At 38.3% G+C, this 20,318-nt stretch overlaps 1 protein-coding gene across 1 annotated transcript in view; it reads right to left on the bottom strand.

Moving 5' to 3' along the window:
- The window catches only part of LOC126467333 (zinc finger protein OZF-like), a 94,840-nt gene that overhangs the window by 20,710 nt on the left and 53,812 nt on the right, over positions 1–20,318 (bottom strand). The window contains exon 5 of the mRNA XM_050096457.1: positions 15,257–15,436. Coding sequence (XP_049952414.1) covers positions 15,257–15,436 — 180 coding nt within the window. The remainder of the gene's footprint in view (positions 1–15,256; positions 15,437–20,318) is intronic.

Raw genomic sequence — 20,318 nt, 5'->3', positions numbered from 1 at the left:
CCGTACCTCTTAGGGAAATGGCAGTAAGGATGAGGAAAGGACATCAGGTGCACTCAGTGTGTCTGCCTTCAACATGTTGAGGCTATTCCAGCAGACACTGATGGAACAGGTTGCAACCAAGTGCAGATTTTGGCGCACATTACAAATGATGCCTGCTGTCTGGGATCAGAGGTCATACTTGGGCCATTCCAGTGACTGGCAGAGGAGGTTGAGGAGACCAGCCTTGGGTGCTGAGCTTCAATAAAGCTCATAATTTGCAGCATTGTCTCAAGAACTGTTTGTGGTTCATTGGTTCTGAGTCAAGTGGAAGCACTGAACCAGAAACTTGGAAGGTTCTGTGACAAGCTAGGCATTGGCTTCCTGGTCTTGCACCATAGAGCTGAGAACTATAGGGTCTTCCTAAATAGGACAGGGGTGCACTACACATCAGAGGCTTCTACTCAGGTAGCTGACTGTGTGTGGGGTGCACACAAGAGTTTTTTTTTAGATTAGGTGACTCTCCGTCCAATCCAGATAATGATAGCTGTAGAAAACCCAGGAATATCAGTATAAAATTGGAAGCAATGCCTCCTACAAGTGAGAGTATTAAAATCCTAATTGTAAACTGCCGAAGAATTTGCAGTGAAGTGTTGGAGTTTGAAGTGGTTGTGAAAAGCAGTGAACCTTACATAATGCTAGGCACAGAACGCTGGTTGAAACCTGACATTGATAACATTGAGAATTTTGGGCAAAATTTAAGTATATATCAAAAGGAAGGCAAATACGAAATAGAGATGGTATTTGTTGCAGTAGACAAGAAACTCAAATCCACTGAGATAGAAATTGAAGCTGCAAGTTAGACTGTTTGGGCAAGACTCAGTATCAGGGGTGGGTATAAAATGATAACTGGATCCTTCTATCGCCCAACAGATTCATCTCCGATGTAATTGAAAACTTTAGAGAAAACCTCAGTTCACTTGTACATAAGTTCCCAAACCATACTATAATCACCAGTGGAGACTTTAATCAGTCAACAGTTAATTGGGAAAATTAGAGTTTTGTTAGTGGTGGGCGTGATAAGATATCATGTGAAACATTACTAAATGCCTTCTCTGAAAACTACTTAGAACAGATAGGAATCCCACTCATGATGGAAATATATTGGCAACAAATAGACCTGATGTCTTTGAGGATGCCCACATTGAACCTATCAGTAGCCATGACACAGTTTTGGTAACAATGATTACCAAAGTACAAAGGATGACTAAGCCCGCCCGGTTGGCCATGTGCTCTAACGCACGGCTTTCTGGGTGGGAAGGAGTGCCTGGTCCCCGGCACGAATCCGCCCTGCAGATTAGTGTCGAGGTCCGGTGAACCGGCCAGTCTGTGGATGGTTTTTAGGCGGTTTTCCATCTGCCTTGGCGAATGCGGGGTGGTTCCCCTTATTCCGCCTCAATTACACTATGTCAGCGATTGCTGTGCAAACAAGTTCTCCATGTATGCGTACACTACCATTACTCTACTATGCAAACATAGGGGTTACACTTGTCTGGTGTGAGATGTTCCCTGGGGGGTCCACCGGGGGCCGAACCACACAAGAACCCTGGGTTCGGTGTGGGGTGGCGGAGCTGTGAAGAGGACTGCGGTAGTCGTCGTGGGGCTGTGGACCAGTGCAGTTGCGGCGGGGACGGAGCCTCTCCGTCATTTCTAGGTCCCTGGTTAACATACAATACAATACAATACAAGAACAACTAAAACAAGCAGAAAATAGTTTTTCAGTAAACTAGGTGGAAAATCAGTAGTGTCATTTCTCAGCGAGGAACTTGAAATTTTCAGCGCAGGTCAGGGGCATTTAGAGGAACTCTGGCTCAGGTTTAAAATAATAGTTGAGCACACATTCTGGACAGATATGTACCCAGTAAAACAGCTAATAATGGGAGGGAACATCAATGGTATACAGTCACTGTAAAGAAACTTCTCAAGTAACCAAAGATACTGCATGATAGGTGTAAAACAAAGCATAAGGTTACAGATAGAGAGATGCTGAATGAAATACATTTGGCTGTCAAGAGAGCAATGCGCGATGCCTTCAATGACTACCATAGTAGAATATTGTCGAGTGATCTTTCACAGAACCCAAAAAAAATTTGGTCATATATAAAGGCCATTAGTGGCACCAAAGTTAGTGTCCACTCCCTAGAGAATGGGACAGGAACTGAAATTGAGAATACCAAAGCAAAAACTGAAATGCTTAACTCTGTTTTCAAATGTTCCTTTACAAAGGAAAACCTAAGAGAATTGCCCCAATCAAATCCTCATACCGCTGAAGAGATGAATGAAATAAATATAAGTGTCAGTGGTGTTGTGAAACAGCAGAAATCATTAAAATTGAAAAATGTTTAATGGCACGATGGAATCCCTGTCAGATTTTGTACTGAATTTGTGACTGAGTTAGCCCCTCTGGTAACTATAGTCTATCATAGATCCCTCAAACAAAAACTATGTCCAACTCTTGGAAAAAGGCACATGGCACACACATGTACAAGAAGGGTAGTAGAAGTGATCCACAAACAACAAAGTCCAATATCCTTGATATCAGTTTGTTGTAGAACCTTAGAATATATTCTCATCTCAAACATAGTGAGGTATCTGGAAATAATAACCTCCTCAATGCTGATCAGTATAGATTTCGAAAACATTGATCATGTGAAACCCAACTCACACTTTTCTCACATTATATGATAAAAGCTATCAAGACAACCTGGTAGATGCAGTGTTTCTTGATTTCTGAAAAACATTTGACTCGGTGCCACACCTCTGCTTATTGTCAAGAGTGTGATCATATGAGATATCAAGTGATATTTGTGACTGATTGAGGACTTTTTGGTAGGGTGAACACAGCATATTATCTTGGATGGAGAGTCATCGTCAGATGTAGAAATAACTTTGAGGGTGTCCAAAGGAAGTGTGTTGGGACCCTTACTGTTCATGTTGTATGGTAATGACCTTGGAGACAATATTAATAGTAAAATCAGGCTTTTTGCAGATGATGCAGTTATCTATAATGAAGTACTATCTGAGGGAAGCTGCATAAATAGTCAGTCAGTTCTTGATAAGATTTCAACGTGGTGTAGAGATTGGCAACTTGCTCTAAATGTTCAGATATGTAAAATTTTGCACTTCGCAAAATGAAAAAGACATAGTTTCCTATGAATATAACATCAGTGAGTCACTGTTGGAATTGGGCAATGCGTACAAATAGCTGGGTGTAAGACTTGGCAGGGATATAAAATGGAATGATCACATAGGTTCAGTCATGGGCAAAGTGGGTGGTAGACTTTGGTTTATTGGTAGAATATTGGGGAAGTGCAATCAGTCCACAAAGGAGATTGCTTACATATCACTTGTGCGACTGATTCTAGAATATTGCTCAAGTGTGTGGGACTTGTATCAGATACGACTAACAGGGATATTGGAGAAGGAAAGTTGCTACTCGCCATATAGCAGATATGCTGAGTCGCGATATGCACAACAAAAAGATTGACACAATTGTAGCTTTTAGCCATAAAGGCCTTTGTCAGCAGTAGACACACATATACACACACGTGCACACACACATACACACACACACACACACACACACACACACACACACACACTTACACACACACACACACACACACACACACACACACACACACACACATGCAAATGCAACTTGCACACATGTCTGCAGTCTCAGAGAACTGAGTGTGGTTTCAGCTCTCTGAGACTGCAGACATGTGTGCAAGTTGTGTTTGCATGTGAGTGTGTGTGTGTGTGTGTGTGTGTGTGTGTGTGTGTGTGTGTGTGTGTGTGTGTGTATGTGGTGTGTCTACTGCTGACAAAGGCCTTTATGGCCAAAAGCTACAATTGTGTGAATATTTTTGTTGTGCATATCACGACTCAGCATGTCTGCTATAAGGTGAGTAGCAACTTTCCTTCTCTAGTATTGTTACATTCCATCCTGGATTTTCCATTGTTTGATTAACAGAGATATTGAATACATTCAGAGAATTATGGCGTGAATAGTCACAGGTTATTCTAATCCCTGGAAGACTGTCGCAGAGCTACTGAAGGTACTGAAGTGGCAGACCCTTGAAGACAAATGTAAACTGTCCTGAGAAATTCTAAGGTTTCAAGAATGGGCTTCAAATGATTACTCTAGGGATATACTACAACCTCCTACATATTGCTCACATAGGGATTGGGAGGATAAGATTAGAATAATTACTACATGCACAGAGGTATTCTAACAGTCATTCTTGCCATACTCCATACCTGAATGGAACAGGAAGAAACCCTAATAACTGGTACAATGGGACATACCCTTTGCTATGCACCTCATGGTGGTTTGCAGATGATGGATGTAGACATAGATAAAAAAAATTAATTCAGTCATACATGTCAAGTGCTTCTATGTATTTTTTAGCCTTTCGGCAAATTTTAATGTCATCATACATGTAAGCTTACACATTTGAAAGTATTTAACTTTAATTCTGTTTGTATTATTGGCAACTTTTAATGCCCTCATAAATGTAAGCTTATGCATTTGAAAGTATTTAACTTTAATACTGTTTGTATTATTTTTCATAAAAAATGAAACAATCACCATACAGATGACGATGGTGAAGTTTGGTTGGAGGGGTGCTCAACTGGGCAGTTATCAGCGCCCGTACAAAATCCCAACATTTGCTTAGTCCAGTCTTGCCACTTTCATGAATGATGATGATGAAGTGATGAGGACACCACAAACAACCAGTCTCAAGGCAGGTGAAAATCCCTGACCCTGCCGGGAATCAAACCCAGGATTCCATGCTCAGGAAGCAAGAACGCAACCACGAGACCACGAGCTGCAGACAATCACCATACAGTTACTGTAAAATGTGTTCTATATCTTTGTACATTGTACACCATAAGATGCCAGGGACTATAAACAAAAAAATAAAGACAGCATTATGCCTGATAATCTTTTTAGAATGCCAGTGGGAAAAGGGAATGTTGATGGTCAAGGTACAGTGGCGATCAAGTGGCTTTATTTAGAAGGACTGCACGATGAGAAATTAATTAGTGTCATTTGTAAGTATATGCAAAGAGAGCAAAATGAAGATACAAAACTGAAATAATCAAACAGCAATATAATTCAGATGAATACCAAGGAGAAAGACATTATTACATTACTCACAAATCATTAGATAAGTTAGACTGGAAACTATGTTTCTATGAATAACATATAGACAAATTGATTGACTATTTACATTAGAGCTAAGCCCACTATGGGATTAGTAAAATGGTGGCTGAGTTTCATGAAACAGAAAACTTGTGGAGAAAAGTAAAGAGAATAGTGTTCGCATCTGCCCCTGGAAACGTCTTACAGTTTAATCTGATTTTGAAGTCTCTGTGTTGTTATAATAGTTTCAATCTGACACCTTACAATGTCCCCAGATCACTTCCATTTGTACAGTCTTCTTTCTTGATTCTTAAACCAAGTGTTAGTGATGATTAAATTATGCTTTGAGGAAAATTCTACTCAACAGCTACCTCTTTCATTTCATTTCTGCAGTTCACATTCTCCTATTATTTTTTTCTTCTCTTAGTTTTCATACTATTGAATTCCAGACACCATCACAATTAAATTTTTATCTTCTTTAACTATCTGTAACATTTCCTTTATCTCATCAAACACACTTTCAATCTCTCCATTGTTGAGAAGCTAGTTGGTATATCAACTTGTATTACTGTGGTGGGTGTTGGCTTTGTATCTATTTTGGCTAGAATAATGTGTTCACTATGATGTTCATAGTAGCTTAATTGTATGACTGTTTTCTTATGCATTTTAGACATACTCCTACATTACCACTATCTGGTTTTGTGTTGGTAATACTGTACTGAACTGACCAAAAGATGTATTCTTCTTACCACTGCCCTTATATATCTAACTTCAATTATCCACTCCTCTTTTTAAATCCTCTAACATACCTACCTGATTGAGGGATCTGTCTTGTAGAATGCCTGTTTTATTTTGTTCCTGATAACAATATCCTGCTGAGTATTCTCTTCATTGAGATCTGTCTTGGGGGGGGGGGGGGGGGAGGGGGGGCTATTTTAGCTCCAGTATATTTTAGCAAAGAAGGCCATCATCATTGAGGCACATAGTAGAGCTGCTTGCCCTTGGGGAGCTGTAGTTTCCCCTTGTTTTCAATTATTCACGGTGCAACTACAGCAAGGCCGTGTTGGCTAATGTTATAGGGCCAGATCATTCATCCAGACTGATGCCCCTACAATTGCTAAAAGCCGCGTGGGGTAGCCATGCAGTCTGAGATGCTTTGCCACAGTTTGTGCAGCTCACCCCATCGGAGGTTCGAGTCCTCCATCGGGCATGGGTGTGTGTGTTGTCCATAGTGTGAGATAGTTTAAGTTAGATTGAGTAGTGTCTAAGTGTAGGGACTGATGACCTCAGCAGTTTGGTCCTTACTAAAAAAAAAAGTGCTAAAAAGACTACCGCCACTCTCCACAGAAGATGCACCTCCATTGGCGTTGCACATATGGTATGACTGTATTGTTGAAGAATACAAGCCGCCACACCTCAGCAACCTGTATGGTTTATTATGGTTCATATAAGAAAGTGAAAGCTAGGTCAAGTAAAAATTGCAAGGGAGTCATTTAAGAGCAAAGAGGAAAAAGAGTTTTGTGATGAATCACAGAGATAGAGCACGCACTGATCTGTTCAGCGAACTTTGTAAGACCAATGCAAATACTTCCAGATGTTCTCAAATAAACATAATGCTGCTAGCTCTCTCACAAATAACAATATTTGGATGTACATTGCATTTAGCTTTACTATAGCACCTATCTTTATAGTCTTTAGTTGAATAACAAGCAGCCATAGCTATCACTATAATGTATAATTCTTTATTAGTCCATAGAACCAATATTGTAGTTCATTGTATCTTTCTTTCACTGATTATCCCTTTTTTTCTGCAACTCAGAAGATTGTTTGCAGCATCTAAATGCTGCCTGCTCTCTCTCTCTCTCTCTCTCTCTCTCTCTCTCTCTCTCTCTCTCTCTCACTGATAGTATCTTGTATATTAGACAATGCTTTATTCCAGTCTTCTATTGCTCATTTGTGCTTCTGCATTTGGCAAGCATCAGTCATCTTGTTGCTCTATAAACCTTTACCAAATCTATGTTGTTAAAGATTTTGCTAATTTATGGAACTGTTTTTAGGGTAGAAGCATTGGCAAGTCATGACGTTAGAGTGAGTATCTGATGCTTTTAAGATAAATTATTGTTGAGCAGTATTTACAGACCATATTTTTCACTTTTACTTGGAGCAAAAAATGACTGTGATTGACAGATGGTCAGACCGAAGAACTCACCATTACAGTGCTACAACATTAAGTATGACAGCTAGGTTATCAATACATACTTCTGTTATTTGATTTAAACCTGAAATTCCAAGTTCATCTCCACCACATTACATCCAATATATATTTTCAATTAAGAGTTGGTGGCTCAGTATTCTCCTGTCTTAGTTGACATAAGTCTTTTTGTTAGGTTGTACCACACAATGGGCCCTCCTTGTGTGATGAGAACTTGAGAACTCCACTGTTGGAACATCTAGTTGTTACTCCCACAGTCAGAATCATAATAGACAAGCATTGTTGAATCGATAGCAAGGAATATTTAACACAGGTTCCTTTTTTTAATTTATTTATTTATTTATTTATTTTTTGTTTGAGGAAATGAGTTTTGCTATTTGGGGAACAAAATAACTGATTATGGTTGGAGTAGAGAGGGTATAAAATGTAGACTGGCAATGCCAAGGAAAGCATTTCTGAAGAAGACAAATTTGTTGACATGGAGTGCAGACTTAAGTGTCAGGAAGTCTTTTCTAAAAGTATTTGTATGGAGTGTATTCATGTATGGAAGTAAAACATGGATGATAAACAGTTTAGACAAGAAGAGAATAGACACTTTCAGAATGTTCTGCTATAGAAGAATGCTAAAGATTAGATGGGTAGATTACATAACTAATGAGGAGGTACCAAATAGAATTGGGGAGAAGAGGAATTTGTGGCACAACTTGACTAGAAGAAGGGATCAGTTGGTAGGACACATTCTGAGGCATCAACGGATCACCAATTTAGTACTGGAGGGAACCATGGAGAGTAAAAATCGTAGAGGGAGACCAATAAATGAATACCGCTAAGCAGATTCAGAAGGATGTAGGTTGCTGTAGTTATTTGGAGATGAAGAAGCTTGGACAGGATAGAGAAGCATGGAAGGCTGCAGCAAACCAGTCTCTGGACTAAAGACTACAACACAACAGTTCCTTTTAGATGCTGAAAATGTGTTTCGTCATTTGCAATCAACTCATCAACTAGGTTGTTACTAAACCTGCAAAAGTAATTAACTGTAAAACTGACATCTGGACAAGACATTCTCATGAGGTCGAATAAGTTCTCAATAGATTATCAGTAAGGTTCAGTTTTCTTCAATGGCTCAGGATTCACAAGCTTTTTTATGTCAGTCACTATTCTAGGTTCCACAGCCATAGCTACTGCATTCAGACCTTAGGCTTTTCTTTTGTGATGGAATGTGCTGTGTCTGCAGCTACTTTTTTTATTGTGTAAGGTAAAACGAGTTATGAAAAATTATTTACTAGTCTGTTGGCTTAAGAATGTTACAGCTATATTTTCAATCAACAATTCATTTAATTAATTTTTAGAACTGGGCTAATGCCATGTTGGAGCACTGACCAACTTGTGTCTCATTTGTTACACATATGCACTTCATTAAAAAAAATGAAATTGGTCATCAGTATTTTATCTTTTTATTGGGATTCTTATCTGTGCTTGGATTAACATATGACAATTTTGAAGTCACTTATAGTTTTTTTAATTTTAGCTAATCAAAGCTCTAACACAACTAATTCTCAACAGTATCACACCTATCATCTCATAGCAAAGTGTAAGTACAGTGTGTGCACAACCAGTTTATACACTTTGGGTGAACAGTGCCAATAACTGAGAGCCAATGTTTGTGTCAAAGATTACATTGTAGCCCCCGAGACACACCTATCCGCTCACAGCAAAGTGTAAGTACTGTGTGTGCACAATCAGTCTATACACTTTGGGTGAACAGTGCCAATAACTGAAAGCCAATGTTTGTATCAAAGATTACATTGTAGCCCCTGAGAAGTTATTCATATTTTAAGGACACAGTGTTATATCACAGTAAGGAACTCAAAGCATTTAGCTCTGGAGATGAGAATGTTGGAGAACTGTAGCTCAGGTGTAGAACAGTAGTTGACCAAGCACTTGATAGATATGTACCCAGTAGAACTGTCCATGATAGGAGGAACTTATCATGGTTTACTCTCATTATAAAGAAACTTCTAAGGGAACAGAGATTACCACATTAATAAATGTAAAACAAAGCATAGGGTTAGGGATAGGAAGATGTTGAATGAAAAGCATTTGATTGGTGAGACAGCAATGCATGAAGCCTTCCTGACTACCATAGCAGAATATTATTGAAGAATCTCTGAGAAAACCTAAAGAAATTCTGGTTGTACAGGGTGCGGCAGAACCGACTAAGCATTTTCTATCAATTACTGCTGGGGCTGTGGTAGGGGTAGGCAGTTGCATGTGGTCTGCCTTTGTTCAGTCATTGATCCCATTTCAGTAGGCAACATGGTCTGGACCGGTGTACATCGTAGTTTTGCCATACATAATTATTATGAAAACAATAGATCTCTGATCACTACACAACGAGTTTTTCGGCAACAGGTCAACTTTCCACGCAACAGTGCTGCTCCTAATGCAAACACATTTTGGCCCAGGGTTTGGCAGTTGGAGGAAACTGGTAGCACACTAAGAATAGATACGCATGGTCAACGCAGTTCCATCAGAATGCCAGAAAATGTGCAATGGATGAGAACAGTAGTTCAACAATTGCCGCAACGTTCTGCTCGATGACATGCTGTTGCGTTGGGGATTTCAGACCGCGGTTTGAGAAGGATTCTGCAATGCGATTTGAAGTTCCATCTTTTCAAAATAATGATTGCTCAGGAATTACACCCAGAAGACTACGCCAACCGTCGAAATCTGAGCAAATGCTTGCTCAGATCCCTCCAAATGCAGCTTTCTTCATTAGTGACGAGGCACATTTTCAACTTAGTGGGTGCTTGAATAAGCAAAACTTTTGCTGCTGGGCTGAAAATAACCCCTTAATTATTCATAAGAGACCACAACATTCTCCTGAAGTGACAGTGCAGTGTGCCATATCACAATTCGACGTGGTAGGCCCTTACTTTTTTGAGGAGGAAGGAGTGACCATGACAGTGACTTCCACACATTATGTTTCAGTGCCACAAACTTTTCTGCAGCCCAGAATGGATGGGATTGTTGAAGAACATGGACTGGGGTACTTGTGGATCCAACAGCTCGATTTCACTTGATGCTTTCAAAGAAATGTTTTCAGGACGCCTCGTCTCCTTGAGGGGTGATGTCGGGTGACCTGAGCTGTCACCAGATTTCAGCATTTGTGACTACATTCTTTGGGAATATCTCAAGGAAAAGGTTTTCAAAAGCCACCTTCACACCCTACCAGAATTATAAGAGTGGATTATTGATAAAGTGAATGCCGTACCCCGCAATATGTATGCAAGAGCTCCTCAAAACTTCTCGGATTGTCTACAATAATGTGCTGATGCTAACAGCTGCCATCTTGAGGACATTATTTTCAAAACTAAATGAATGTAAAATCCAGTTCTTCAACGAAGGAAATAGCTTACAACACGTTAGTTCATCCAGTCTTAGAGTATTGTTCATCTGTATGGGACCCTTACCAGTTGGGTCTGATAGAAGAAATTGAGAAGGTCCAAAGAAGAGCAGAAAGATTTGTAACTGGTACATTTAGCCATCGCAAGAGCATTACAAATCTCATAGAAAGTTAGGAGTGGCACACACTTGCATATATACGATGTGCTAAACAGAAGGGGCTGCTCACTAAATTCCGAAATCCAATCTTGACTGAGGATGTAGAGCATATATTATTACCACCAACTTTCAAATTGTGTAATGATCATCATTCAAAGATTAGGGAAATAAGAGCTCATACTGAGGCACTCAGACAGTCATTTTTCCCTCCTGCGATCTGCGAGTGGAACAGAGAGGGGGGGGGGAATTGACTTGGCGCGAATTGTGCCCTCTGCCATACACTGCTTGTTGGCTAGCAGAGTATATATGTAGATGTAGACGTATATTGTACTAATTTAGAAAATAAAAACATTTTTTCTCTATACACTCAGATTTACTTTTTATTGATCATTAAAACTGCTTAGTCAGTTTTGCTGCACCCTGTATGTAGAGGCTGTTAGAGGTGTCAAACATTCAGATACTCATGGTTGAGACAGGCAATGAAATTGAGAGAAGGTAAAGCAGAAATGATGAACTCAGTTTTTAAACATTCCTTTATAAATGAAATCCAGGGATACTGCATTAGTGTAATTCTCACACCACAGAAAAAATGAATGGTATAGATGTTAGCATCAGTGATGTTGAGAAACTGGTGTAATCTCTATCAGATTGTATACTTAATGTGAGATTGAGTTACTGCACTTTTATTTATAATCAGTTGTAGATGTCTCAAACATAAACCTCTGCCCAGTACTTAAAAGAAAATACAGGGCATATTGGGTAGAAGTGATACAAAAAATTACCATCCAATATTCTTGACATGGATGTGTTTGTATGGGACAAAAATTAACGAAAACTATGATTCTGTCGATAAAGAAGTATCCAATACTAGGTTGTGAAGTTTACGTGAAGTTAACTAAGTGAAAGAGATTGTATTGTAATATTGTTGAATTAGAGTATTGGTGAAATTAATTCAACTTGAGGTGTTTTGAGGCCATCTGCAATGATTTTTATTTCATGTATAAAGTCAGTGAACCACTTTAACTGGAAACCAAAGTAAATGTAAACAGAATTCCAATTTATCACTCACAAAATTCATACATAGAATGGTGATAGTAATTATGGTACAGCTAATTGTAAAGACACATGAATTATGTTACAAACAAAAACCAATCTGTATTTATAAAACTATCAATGAAAATGATTAACGTATTTATAGGAACATATATTTCACATAATTTTGTCATGAACATTGTAATATTTTAATATGCTAACTAATTTGAAAACATAGCAATGGTTTGTGAAGATAGATTCCACAACCAGTTTTGTAAAACCCAAGATTCCTTAACCAGTTTTGTAAAACCCATGAAATATTAATTGTAAACTCAAATAAGTGTGAATAAAACAGTGTATAGTACAGTTTTTTTATTGTTGGAAGCTATACAGGGCAAACAATAATAAAACTGACAAACTGCAGGGACAGATTCCTGACTGGAAATGGAGGAAAAAGGTACCATGAACGTGTTTCCAGAAATGGACGGTGTTCATGCAAGTTATCCCAGAACACAGTACAGAGCTGCGTCGCATCAGTGTCATGACACATGTTCAAAGGGGCCCCTAGGGATAGGGATAGTAGTAATTGTCATGCAGGATACACATAATTGTACTTTGGCTTATACCATGTTGGTGGGCCACTTGGCTGGAGCTTGTGCCAGGATTTATTTCAATATCCTGTAGAACTTGGTCCTTCAAATCTGGTGTATGCACTGTCTGCCACCTCCCTGCATGTTCATCTGTCTGAAAGGACCCATGATCACACAAATGCCCAAAAAGGGTTTGAAATGTTGTTTGATATGGTTGGTGTCTGTGAGGGTATTTATTTTGGTATAGCCATGCTGCCTCTCGACAGTTTCCATCTGCTTGGCCATATTCAAACACTGTCTTGGCTCATTCCCAACATGAATATGGGACCATTATGCTGCTTACAGTATGCTGCATCAGTCACGTGGCCTGCAACACATGAGGAATATTCGGCATGTGGTCAGAGGGAATGTCATTCATCAGCATCATATACTGTGAAACTGACATGTTGTAAGTTTCCATACACATGTCCATAGGACCTTTATTTCTCTATTTCAGTCTCGAATTTGTCCCTGAGGTTTGTCAGTTTTATTAATGTTCATCCTGTATAAAGAGCAGTCGCAATAGCCGTGGGACCGTCAGTCCTACGTCATGTTTTGGGCACAAAACCCTTGTCAGTCTTCGGCAGTTTGTGACACTATAAGCAAGTTTTAAAAGTATTATGACTGTTTTGTGCACGTCATATACTTGATTAACTTCACACAAACTACCTGATCTAATGTTAAGTGGGCTCAGACATTCCAGGAGGAATAAATGCAACAAAGCTGAATTACATGCCTCTCTTAAGATTGGCAAGATCAACAAGTTAAGTATTTTAAATTTAGTTATGAAGGTTGGTTACTTTTATGTTGCAGTGTCTTATAACATATACTGACCTCAAACATAATGAGGTGTCTTGAACAGAATGACCCCTTCCACGTCAACCAGCATGGATTCCAAAAATATCTGTTATGTGAAACCTACCTCATTCAAATAACATCCTGAAAGCCATGGATCAGGGCAGTAAAGTAGGTACAGTATTTCTTGATTTCAAGAAAGCATTTGATTCAGTATGACATTTATGGTTAATACCAAAAATATGATCATATGGGATGTCAACCAAACTTGTTGACTGGATCAAAGATATTTTGGTAGGAAGGATGCAGAATGTTATCTTGGATGGAGAATCATTTACAGATGTAGAAGTAACTTTGGAAGTCCCCAGAGGAGTGTGTTTTTAACCCTTACTTTCATGTTATATACAAATGATCTTGCTGACGATATTGATAGTAACCTCAGCTGTTTCACTGTTGATGCAGTTATCTATAATGAAATATTATTTGGGAAAAGCTTCACACATTTTCAGTCAGTTATTGATAAGATTTCAAAGTAATGCAGAGACTGGCTAATTGGTTTCAATGTTCAAAAATGCAAATTTGTGCACTTAACTAAGTGAAAAATCATATGGCTTCAGTATCAATTAGTCCCAGTTGCAATCAGTCAACACATACAAATACCTGAGTGTAACACTTTTTAGGGACATGAAATTGAATAACCACATAGGCTCAGGTGAGGATAAAGGAGATAGCAGACTTTGGTTTGCTGGTAGAATACTGGGGACATGAAATCAAACTACAAAACATGTGACCCATCCTAGAATACTGCTCAAATGTGTATAACATATACCAAATAGGACTAACAGGGGTATTGAGTGTATACAGAGAAGGGCATCATGAATTGTCACACATTTTTTTGATCCATTGGAGAGTGTCACAGAGATGCTGCAGACATTAAACTGTCAAATGCTGGAAGATAAATGCAAGCTAACCTGGGAAAGCCTACTTTCAAACTTTCAAGACAGGGCTTTAAATGATGACCCTAGAAATATACTATACACCCTATGTATTGGTCTCATTGAGATTGAGAGACAAGATTAGATTAATTATGACACACACAGAGGCATTTACACAGTCATTCTTCCCACACTTCAAATGTGAATGGAATTGGAAGAGGCCATAACAACTGGTACAATGGGAAGTACCCTCTGCCAGACACATCACAGTGGTTTGTATGGTATGGATGTAGATGTAGATGCAATTGCAAGAAGTATTGGCACAATATTATTGTCTCACATCCATTCCTAACAGAACAATTTAGGTGAGGTATGTTCAATAAAACAATGGTCTAAGGTGTTTTCCATTTGATTCACTTTCAGGATTTTCTTTCTCAAAAATATTAGAAAGTTCCTGAAGGATTATTTATTAGGAGACTGTGCTGCTGTTACTACCAAAATTTCTAACATACTTTGGTTTTTACAACAGCAACATGTCTCTATAAAGAAGACTTCAAAATAAAATAGATTGTATGCTCCTGCACATTATAAATAAGAGACAATGTAGTATATTAATCATATGCTCCTCTTGATGGTAAGTATACAGCTATTAATAGTACTGTGCTGACTGATGTGTACCTTGTTAAACATAAGACAAGTCAATGTAGAATCCTTTTTGCGGATGCTAGCACTACACGTGACAAGTGTAAACTACAAAGGTGATATTCATGATTATTTTTATAACACCATTACTTTATATTCATGTAAAGCCTTAAGAGAACAGCTGTCTCTAATTAGTGCAGCATTGACATTATGATCTGCATTACTTGAAGTGTGTATGAAACATGTCATACATAATTACCTGAAGAGCTTCCCGACGACGGAATGGTTTGTGACATATGTTGCATGTGAAAGGCCTTGAGTCTGTGTGGATCCAGGTGTGTTGGCGTAAATTAGCTGAGCAACGAAAGCCAACTCCACATTGGCCACATCTGTAAGGTCGCTCACCAGTATGAATCCTTTCATGAGATTCTTTGCCGACCTGCCAAGGTAAATGCAAACTGTTACTGCTTAACAGAATAATTTCTGTGGTTCTAAATGATTTGGGAATAAATAATGACTTATTAACCATTAGAAGGAGAATATACTTGGAAATATTATAATTATCTATTACAGAGACTATCTCCAAAGTGAAAGTACATTCGTACACTATCTGATCAAAAGTATCTGGACAATCCTATCTAATGTGGAATTGACCACTAAATGTCACCAGAGCCTGATCTGTCAATATAAAAGGAGGCAAAATGCATTGGGTTGTCAGCAAAGAAGCAGTAACAGCAGAATGGGGTGCTCAGCAGAGCTCAGTGACTTTGAACATAGACTATCACTGGACATCACCGGAGTAACAGATCCACTATAAACATTTCAACCCTGCCCAAGATGACTGTCGGTGATGTAATAGCGAAGTGGAAAAGCAAAGGATTAACCATCAATAAAACATGATCAGGCAGATCTCGTGCACTGATGGACAGAGACTGTTGAGCAGTGCAGGGGGTGGTTCTGAAAAATCACACGAGATCAGTGAAAGAACCACTCATTAATTCCAGAATGCCATCGGCAGCCAAACTAGTGCAATGGCTAAGTGTAGGAAGTTAAAAAGAATGGGGTATCATGGTCAAGAAACTCCTCATAAGCTGCACATTTCTGTAGTCAGTGCTAAGCACAAATTGAGGTAGTGTGAAGAGGAAAGCCATTGGGTGGTGGATGATTTGAAATGAGTGATGAATTGTGCTAGAACCTGTGATAATCCAATGGAAGGGTTGGAGTTTGGAGAATGCTTGGAGAATGTTACCTTCCATCTTGTGTGGTGCCAAAATTGAAATATGAGGAAGGTGGTGTTACAATATGGTAGTGCTTTTCATGTTAGGATGTGCTCACCTCAGTATGCTTAAGAAAATGTTAGATTCAGAAGGATATAAACAATTTGACTGTGTTGCATACTGTGTGCAGATCAGGAGCAGTCAGGAGATAGTGACTGATTGTATCAGCATGATAATGTACCCTGCCACAGGGCAGAATCTGTGAGGCAATGTGCTGACCTGCCCACAGTCCTGAATGAACCTAATAGAACACCTTTGGGATGTGTTAGAGTGCCAACTTCACTCCAGATTCCAGAACCAACATCACTACCATCTCTATTTTCAGATCTTGAAGAATCGGCTGCTGTTCCTCCACACACATTCAGACACCTCACTGCAGATGTCGCCTTCAGACTTCATGCCATCATAAGGGCAAAGGTTGGACACACTCCATATTAATGTCTGAAAGTATCCATATACTTTTGATCAGATAGTGTATAGTGGTAGAAAAAATTATACCACCATACAGTAGCAGTCACAGGCACAAAAAAACTCAAATGTATTCCATATTTCAGAACCAGGACTATCAGAGTACGATACATTAGAAACAAACCAGTGGAAGTTAATTAAATGTGCCAATGCCTTAGCAAGAAATGTATCCTGCACCCTGGGTCAAGAAAAACACAGGTTGAGAGAGAAGTCAACAACTAAATTACAGGAGCAGACAAAATTGGGAAAGAACTATCGTTGTTGTTGCTCTTGTAGTCTTCAATTTGAAGCCCAATTTCCCTATCAACAAATCCCTTCTTTCAGTCAAGGCGTGCCACAAATTTCTTGTCTCACCAGTTTGATCCAGAAACTCCTCATTAATTGTGTGATCTATCCATCTAATCTTCTGCATTTTTCTGTAGCACCAAATTTCAAAGGCTTCTATTCTCTTCTTGAATTAACTGCTTATTATCAACATTTTACACCCATACAAGGCTAATCTCCAGACAGATACCTTCAGAAAAGATTTCCTAATACTTGCATTTATATTTAATGTTTCAAATTTCTCTTGTTGAGAAATGATTTTCTTACAATTGTCTGTCTACATTTTATATACTCTGTACTTCATCAATCATCAGTCATCTTACTGCCAACATAGCAAAGCTAATATACTATACTTAATGTCTCATTTCCTAATTTAATTAACTCAGCATCACCTAATTTAATTCAGCTACATTCCATTTTCATTGTTTTGTTGTTATTGACATTCATCTTAAATCCTCCTTTCAAGACACTGTCCATTCTGTTCATCTGCCCTTCCAGGCCCTTTGCTGTCTCTGACATAATTACAATGTCACTGGAAGATCTCAAAGTTATTATGTCTTCTCCATGAACTTTAATCCATTATTCCAATTTTCTTTCGTTTCCTTTACTGCTTGTTCAGTGTACAGACTGAATAAAATCAGGGATGGCTACAGCTCTTTCTCACTGCTCTTTCAACCACTTCTTCCTTTTTGTGTTCTACGACTCTTACAACTGCTGTTTGGTTTCTGTACAATTTGTAAATAACATTTTGCCCCTGCTACTTTATGAATTTCAAATAGTTTATTCCAGTCAAATGCTTACTCTAAGTTTACAAACATGATAAACATAGGTTTGCCTTTCTTTGACCTATCTTTTAAGATAAGTCATAAGGTCAGCATTTCCTCAAATGTTCATATATTTTTCTAGAGCCCAAACTGATCTTCACTGAAGCCAACTTCTGTCAGTTCTCCATTCTTCTATAAATGATTCCTGTTAGTATTTTGCAACCACAACTTATTAAATTGGTAGTTCAGTAATTCTCACATGTCAGCACCTATTTTCTTTGGGATTGGAATTATTGCATTCTTTTAGTGTGTAATGGAAAAAAAAATAATGAAAATTGAATTAAAACCAGATCCAAAATAAAAATAAATAAACTGATAATGATGGTTGTGGTCATTAGTGGCTATGTTAAGGGTGATGAATAGTGGACTCAAAGAAATGAAAAGAAGCAGATAATGCTAGTTGTGTACTAAGAACCAAGCTAATACTAAAGAAAAATTTATTATCTGTAAAATTTTGAAGTGCATGGTTTTGCAGACATTGGAATTAAGACTAAAAGCTACCACAGGAAATGGGAGGAGATCAATAAGTAAGTTAGGTCACATTTCAGGGCATGAGTTCAGAAAATCATATTTCTCATTGAGATGTTGGTGGATGTATTTCGCATTAGCTTAGTATTATGCCACAATGATACACATCTTTGTAGTACTGATAGTAGTTGCTAATTGTAATACCTGCTGAAATGGAGTGTAAATATGTTTTGTGTAATTGTACGAAGTGGAAAGACAGTAGAGAATAAGTGTACATTCATGTAGCAAAGTAGTATTAGGACAGATACAGTCATCACAATTTCATAGGCTGTAGAGGAGGGATTGTTTCACATGGAAACAATGTCAACATTTAAAAAACCAAGTACATTATTATTTTGGTGGGACACTTATTGGAGAAATGTTCAGCAACAAATAGATTTTACACACTGATGATGACAGTTAATTACACAATATCCTGTCATGTTGCAATACCAGTGAATTTGTATCCTACTTCAGCACACAGGTGGTTTGAATTTTGATTAGAATGAGAATCTCTGAATTCATAATGCCTCGCACATGCACAAAAAATATTTTTCCAAGTAGTTCTTTCATGAGATTTTATTAAATATTATGATGAGAGAAAATAGAAAAAGCAATTTTTGTAAGTACTTTTTGTCTGTTCAAGGTGCAGAAGGAAACCTTATTGTTTGGTATTTAATCTCATTATAAGTAACGATGGGAACTTTTATCTTTCATTTATTTATGATTTAGCTTTTGTGTTTGTTTATTACTTTGATAAACAGGTAGTCCTCATTACACAATCATTGGAATCTTAAGCAGGACAGATGCAAAACAAACCCATATCAACCAAACTGTCAAATTGTGAGTCTGAATGTGCCATTGTGCTATCATCTGTTAGTGTATGTATTAGATTAAAGAAGGGAGAACTGAGGGAGTTATTTACTGAGGACAAAAAACTAATTTAAATCATTAACAGGAAGATAGAAAGAGATTTTATTTCATGTTGACTGAAACAAGATTTGAATGCATCCCCACCAAAGCATTTGTATGCAGTTCTATCCCTATAAAATAATCAAACCAGAAATTCCAGAATGAAATTTTCATTCCACAGCAGAGTTTGTGCTGGCATGAAACTTCCTGGCAGAACAAAAATAGGTGCCGGACTGAAACTTGAACTCGGGACCATTGCCTTCCTTGGGCAAGTGCACTATCGACTGACCTACCCAAGTATGACTCAGGAGTTGGCGTCACAGCTCTACTTCTGCCAATTTGGAAGGTAGGAGATGAGTTAATAGTGCAAGTAGACCTGTAAGGGAGAGCTGTGACTCATGCTTTGGTAGCTCAGTCAGCTGAGTACTTGCCTGCAAAAGGCAAAGATCCCAAGTTTGAGTCTTAGTCTGGCACGCAATTTTGATATGCCAGGAAGTTTCAAACCAGAAATTAATTAATGATGTAGGTCATTATGATTTTCCAAACTTTGGATAACTTGATAGAAGCAAAAGTCTGTGTCAACTTAGATCAAGTACATAGAGTTTATTCTTTCTTTCTCCTTTATTTTCTTCTCTTTCTTTACCTTTATTTTATATCTTCACATTTTTCTGTCTCTCTCTTTTGAGTTTTTCCACTCTCACTTTTCCCATTTTCACTTAGTTCTTAATTGCACTGCTCATTCCACTTCTAATTTCAATACCTCTTATTGCAGTTTCAGTTCTCGTTCTGTCCTTTTGTCCTCTGTCTTTCTCTGGATTGAAAATGGTACTGTTCCTAGCACTGTAATACTTTTGTCTTCATAGTCCCTCTGACACCTTTCACTTTATCTTTGTCTTCTGTTGTCATCTGAGTGGGTTGGCCCCTCTGAGTCTGGGATTTGAGTGGTCCACCCTTGGACTGTAGATATATGTAGATTGCACACACTCATATCTGTGCTGTGTTAAGGTAT

This window comes from Schistocerca serialis, chromosome 1 (assembly GCF_023864345.2).
Source record: "Schistocerca serialis cubense isolate TAMUIC-IGC-003099 chromosome 1, iqSchSeri2.2, whole genome shotgun sequence".
NCBI lineage: Eukaryota > Metazoa > Arthropoda > Insecta > Orthoptera > Acrididae > Schistocerca > Schistocerca serialis.
Note: the sequence above shows the minus strand (reverse complement) of the source record. Positions and strands in the feature narration are given on the sequence as shown.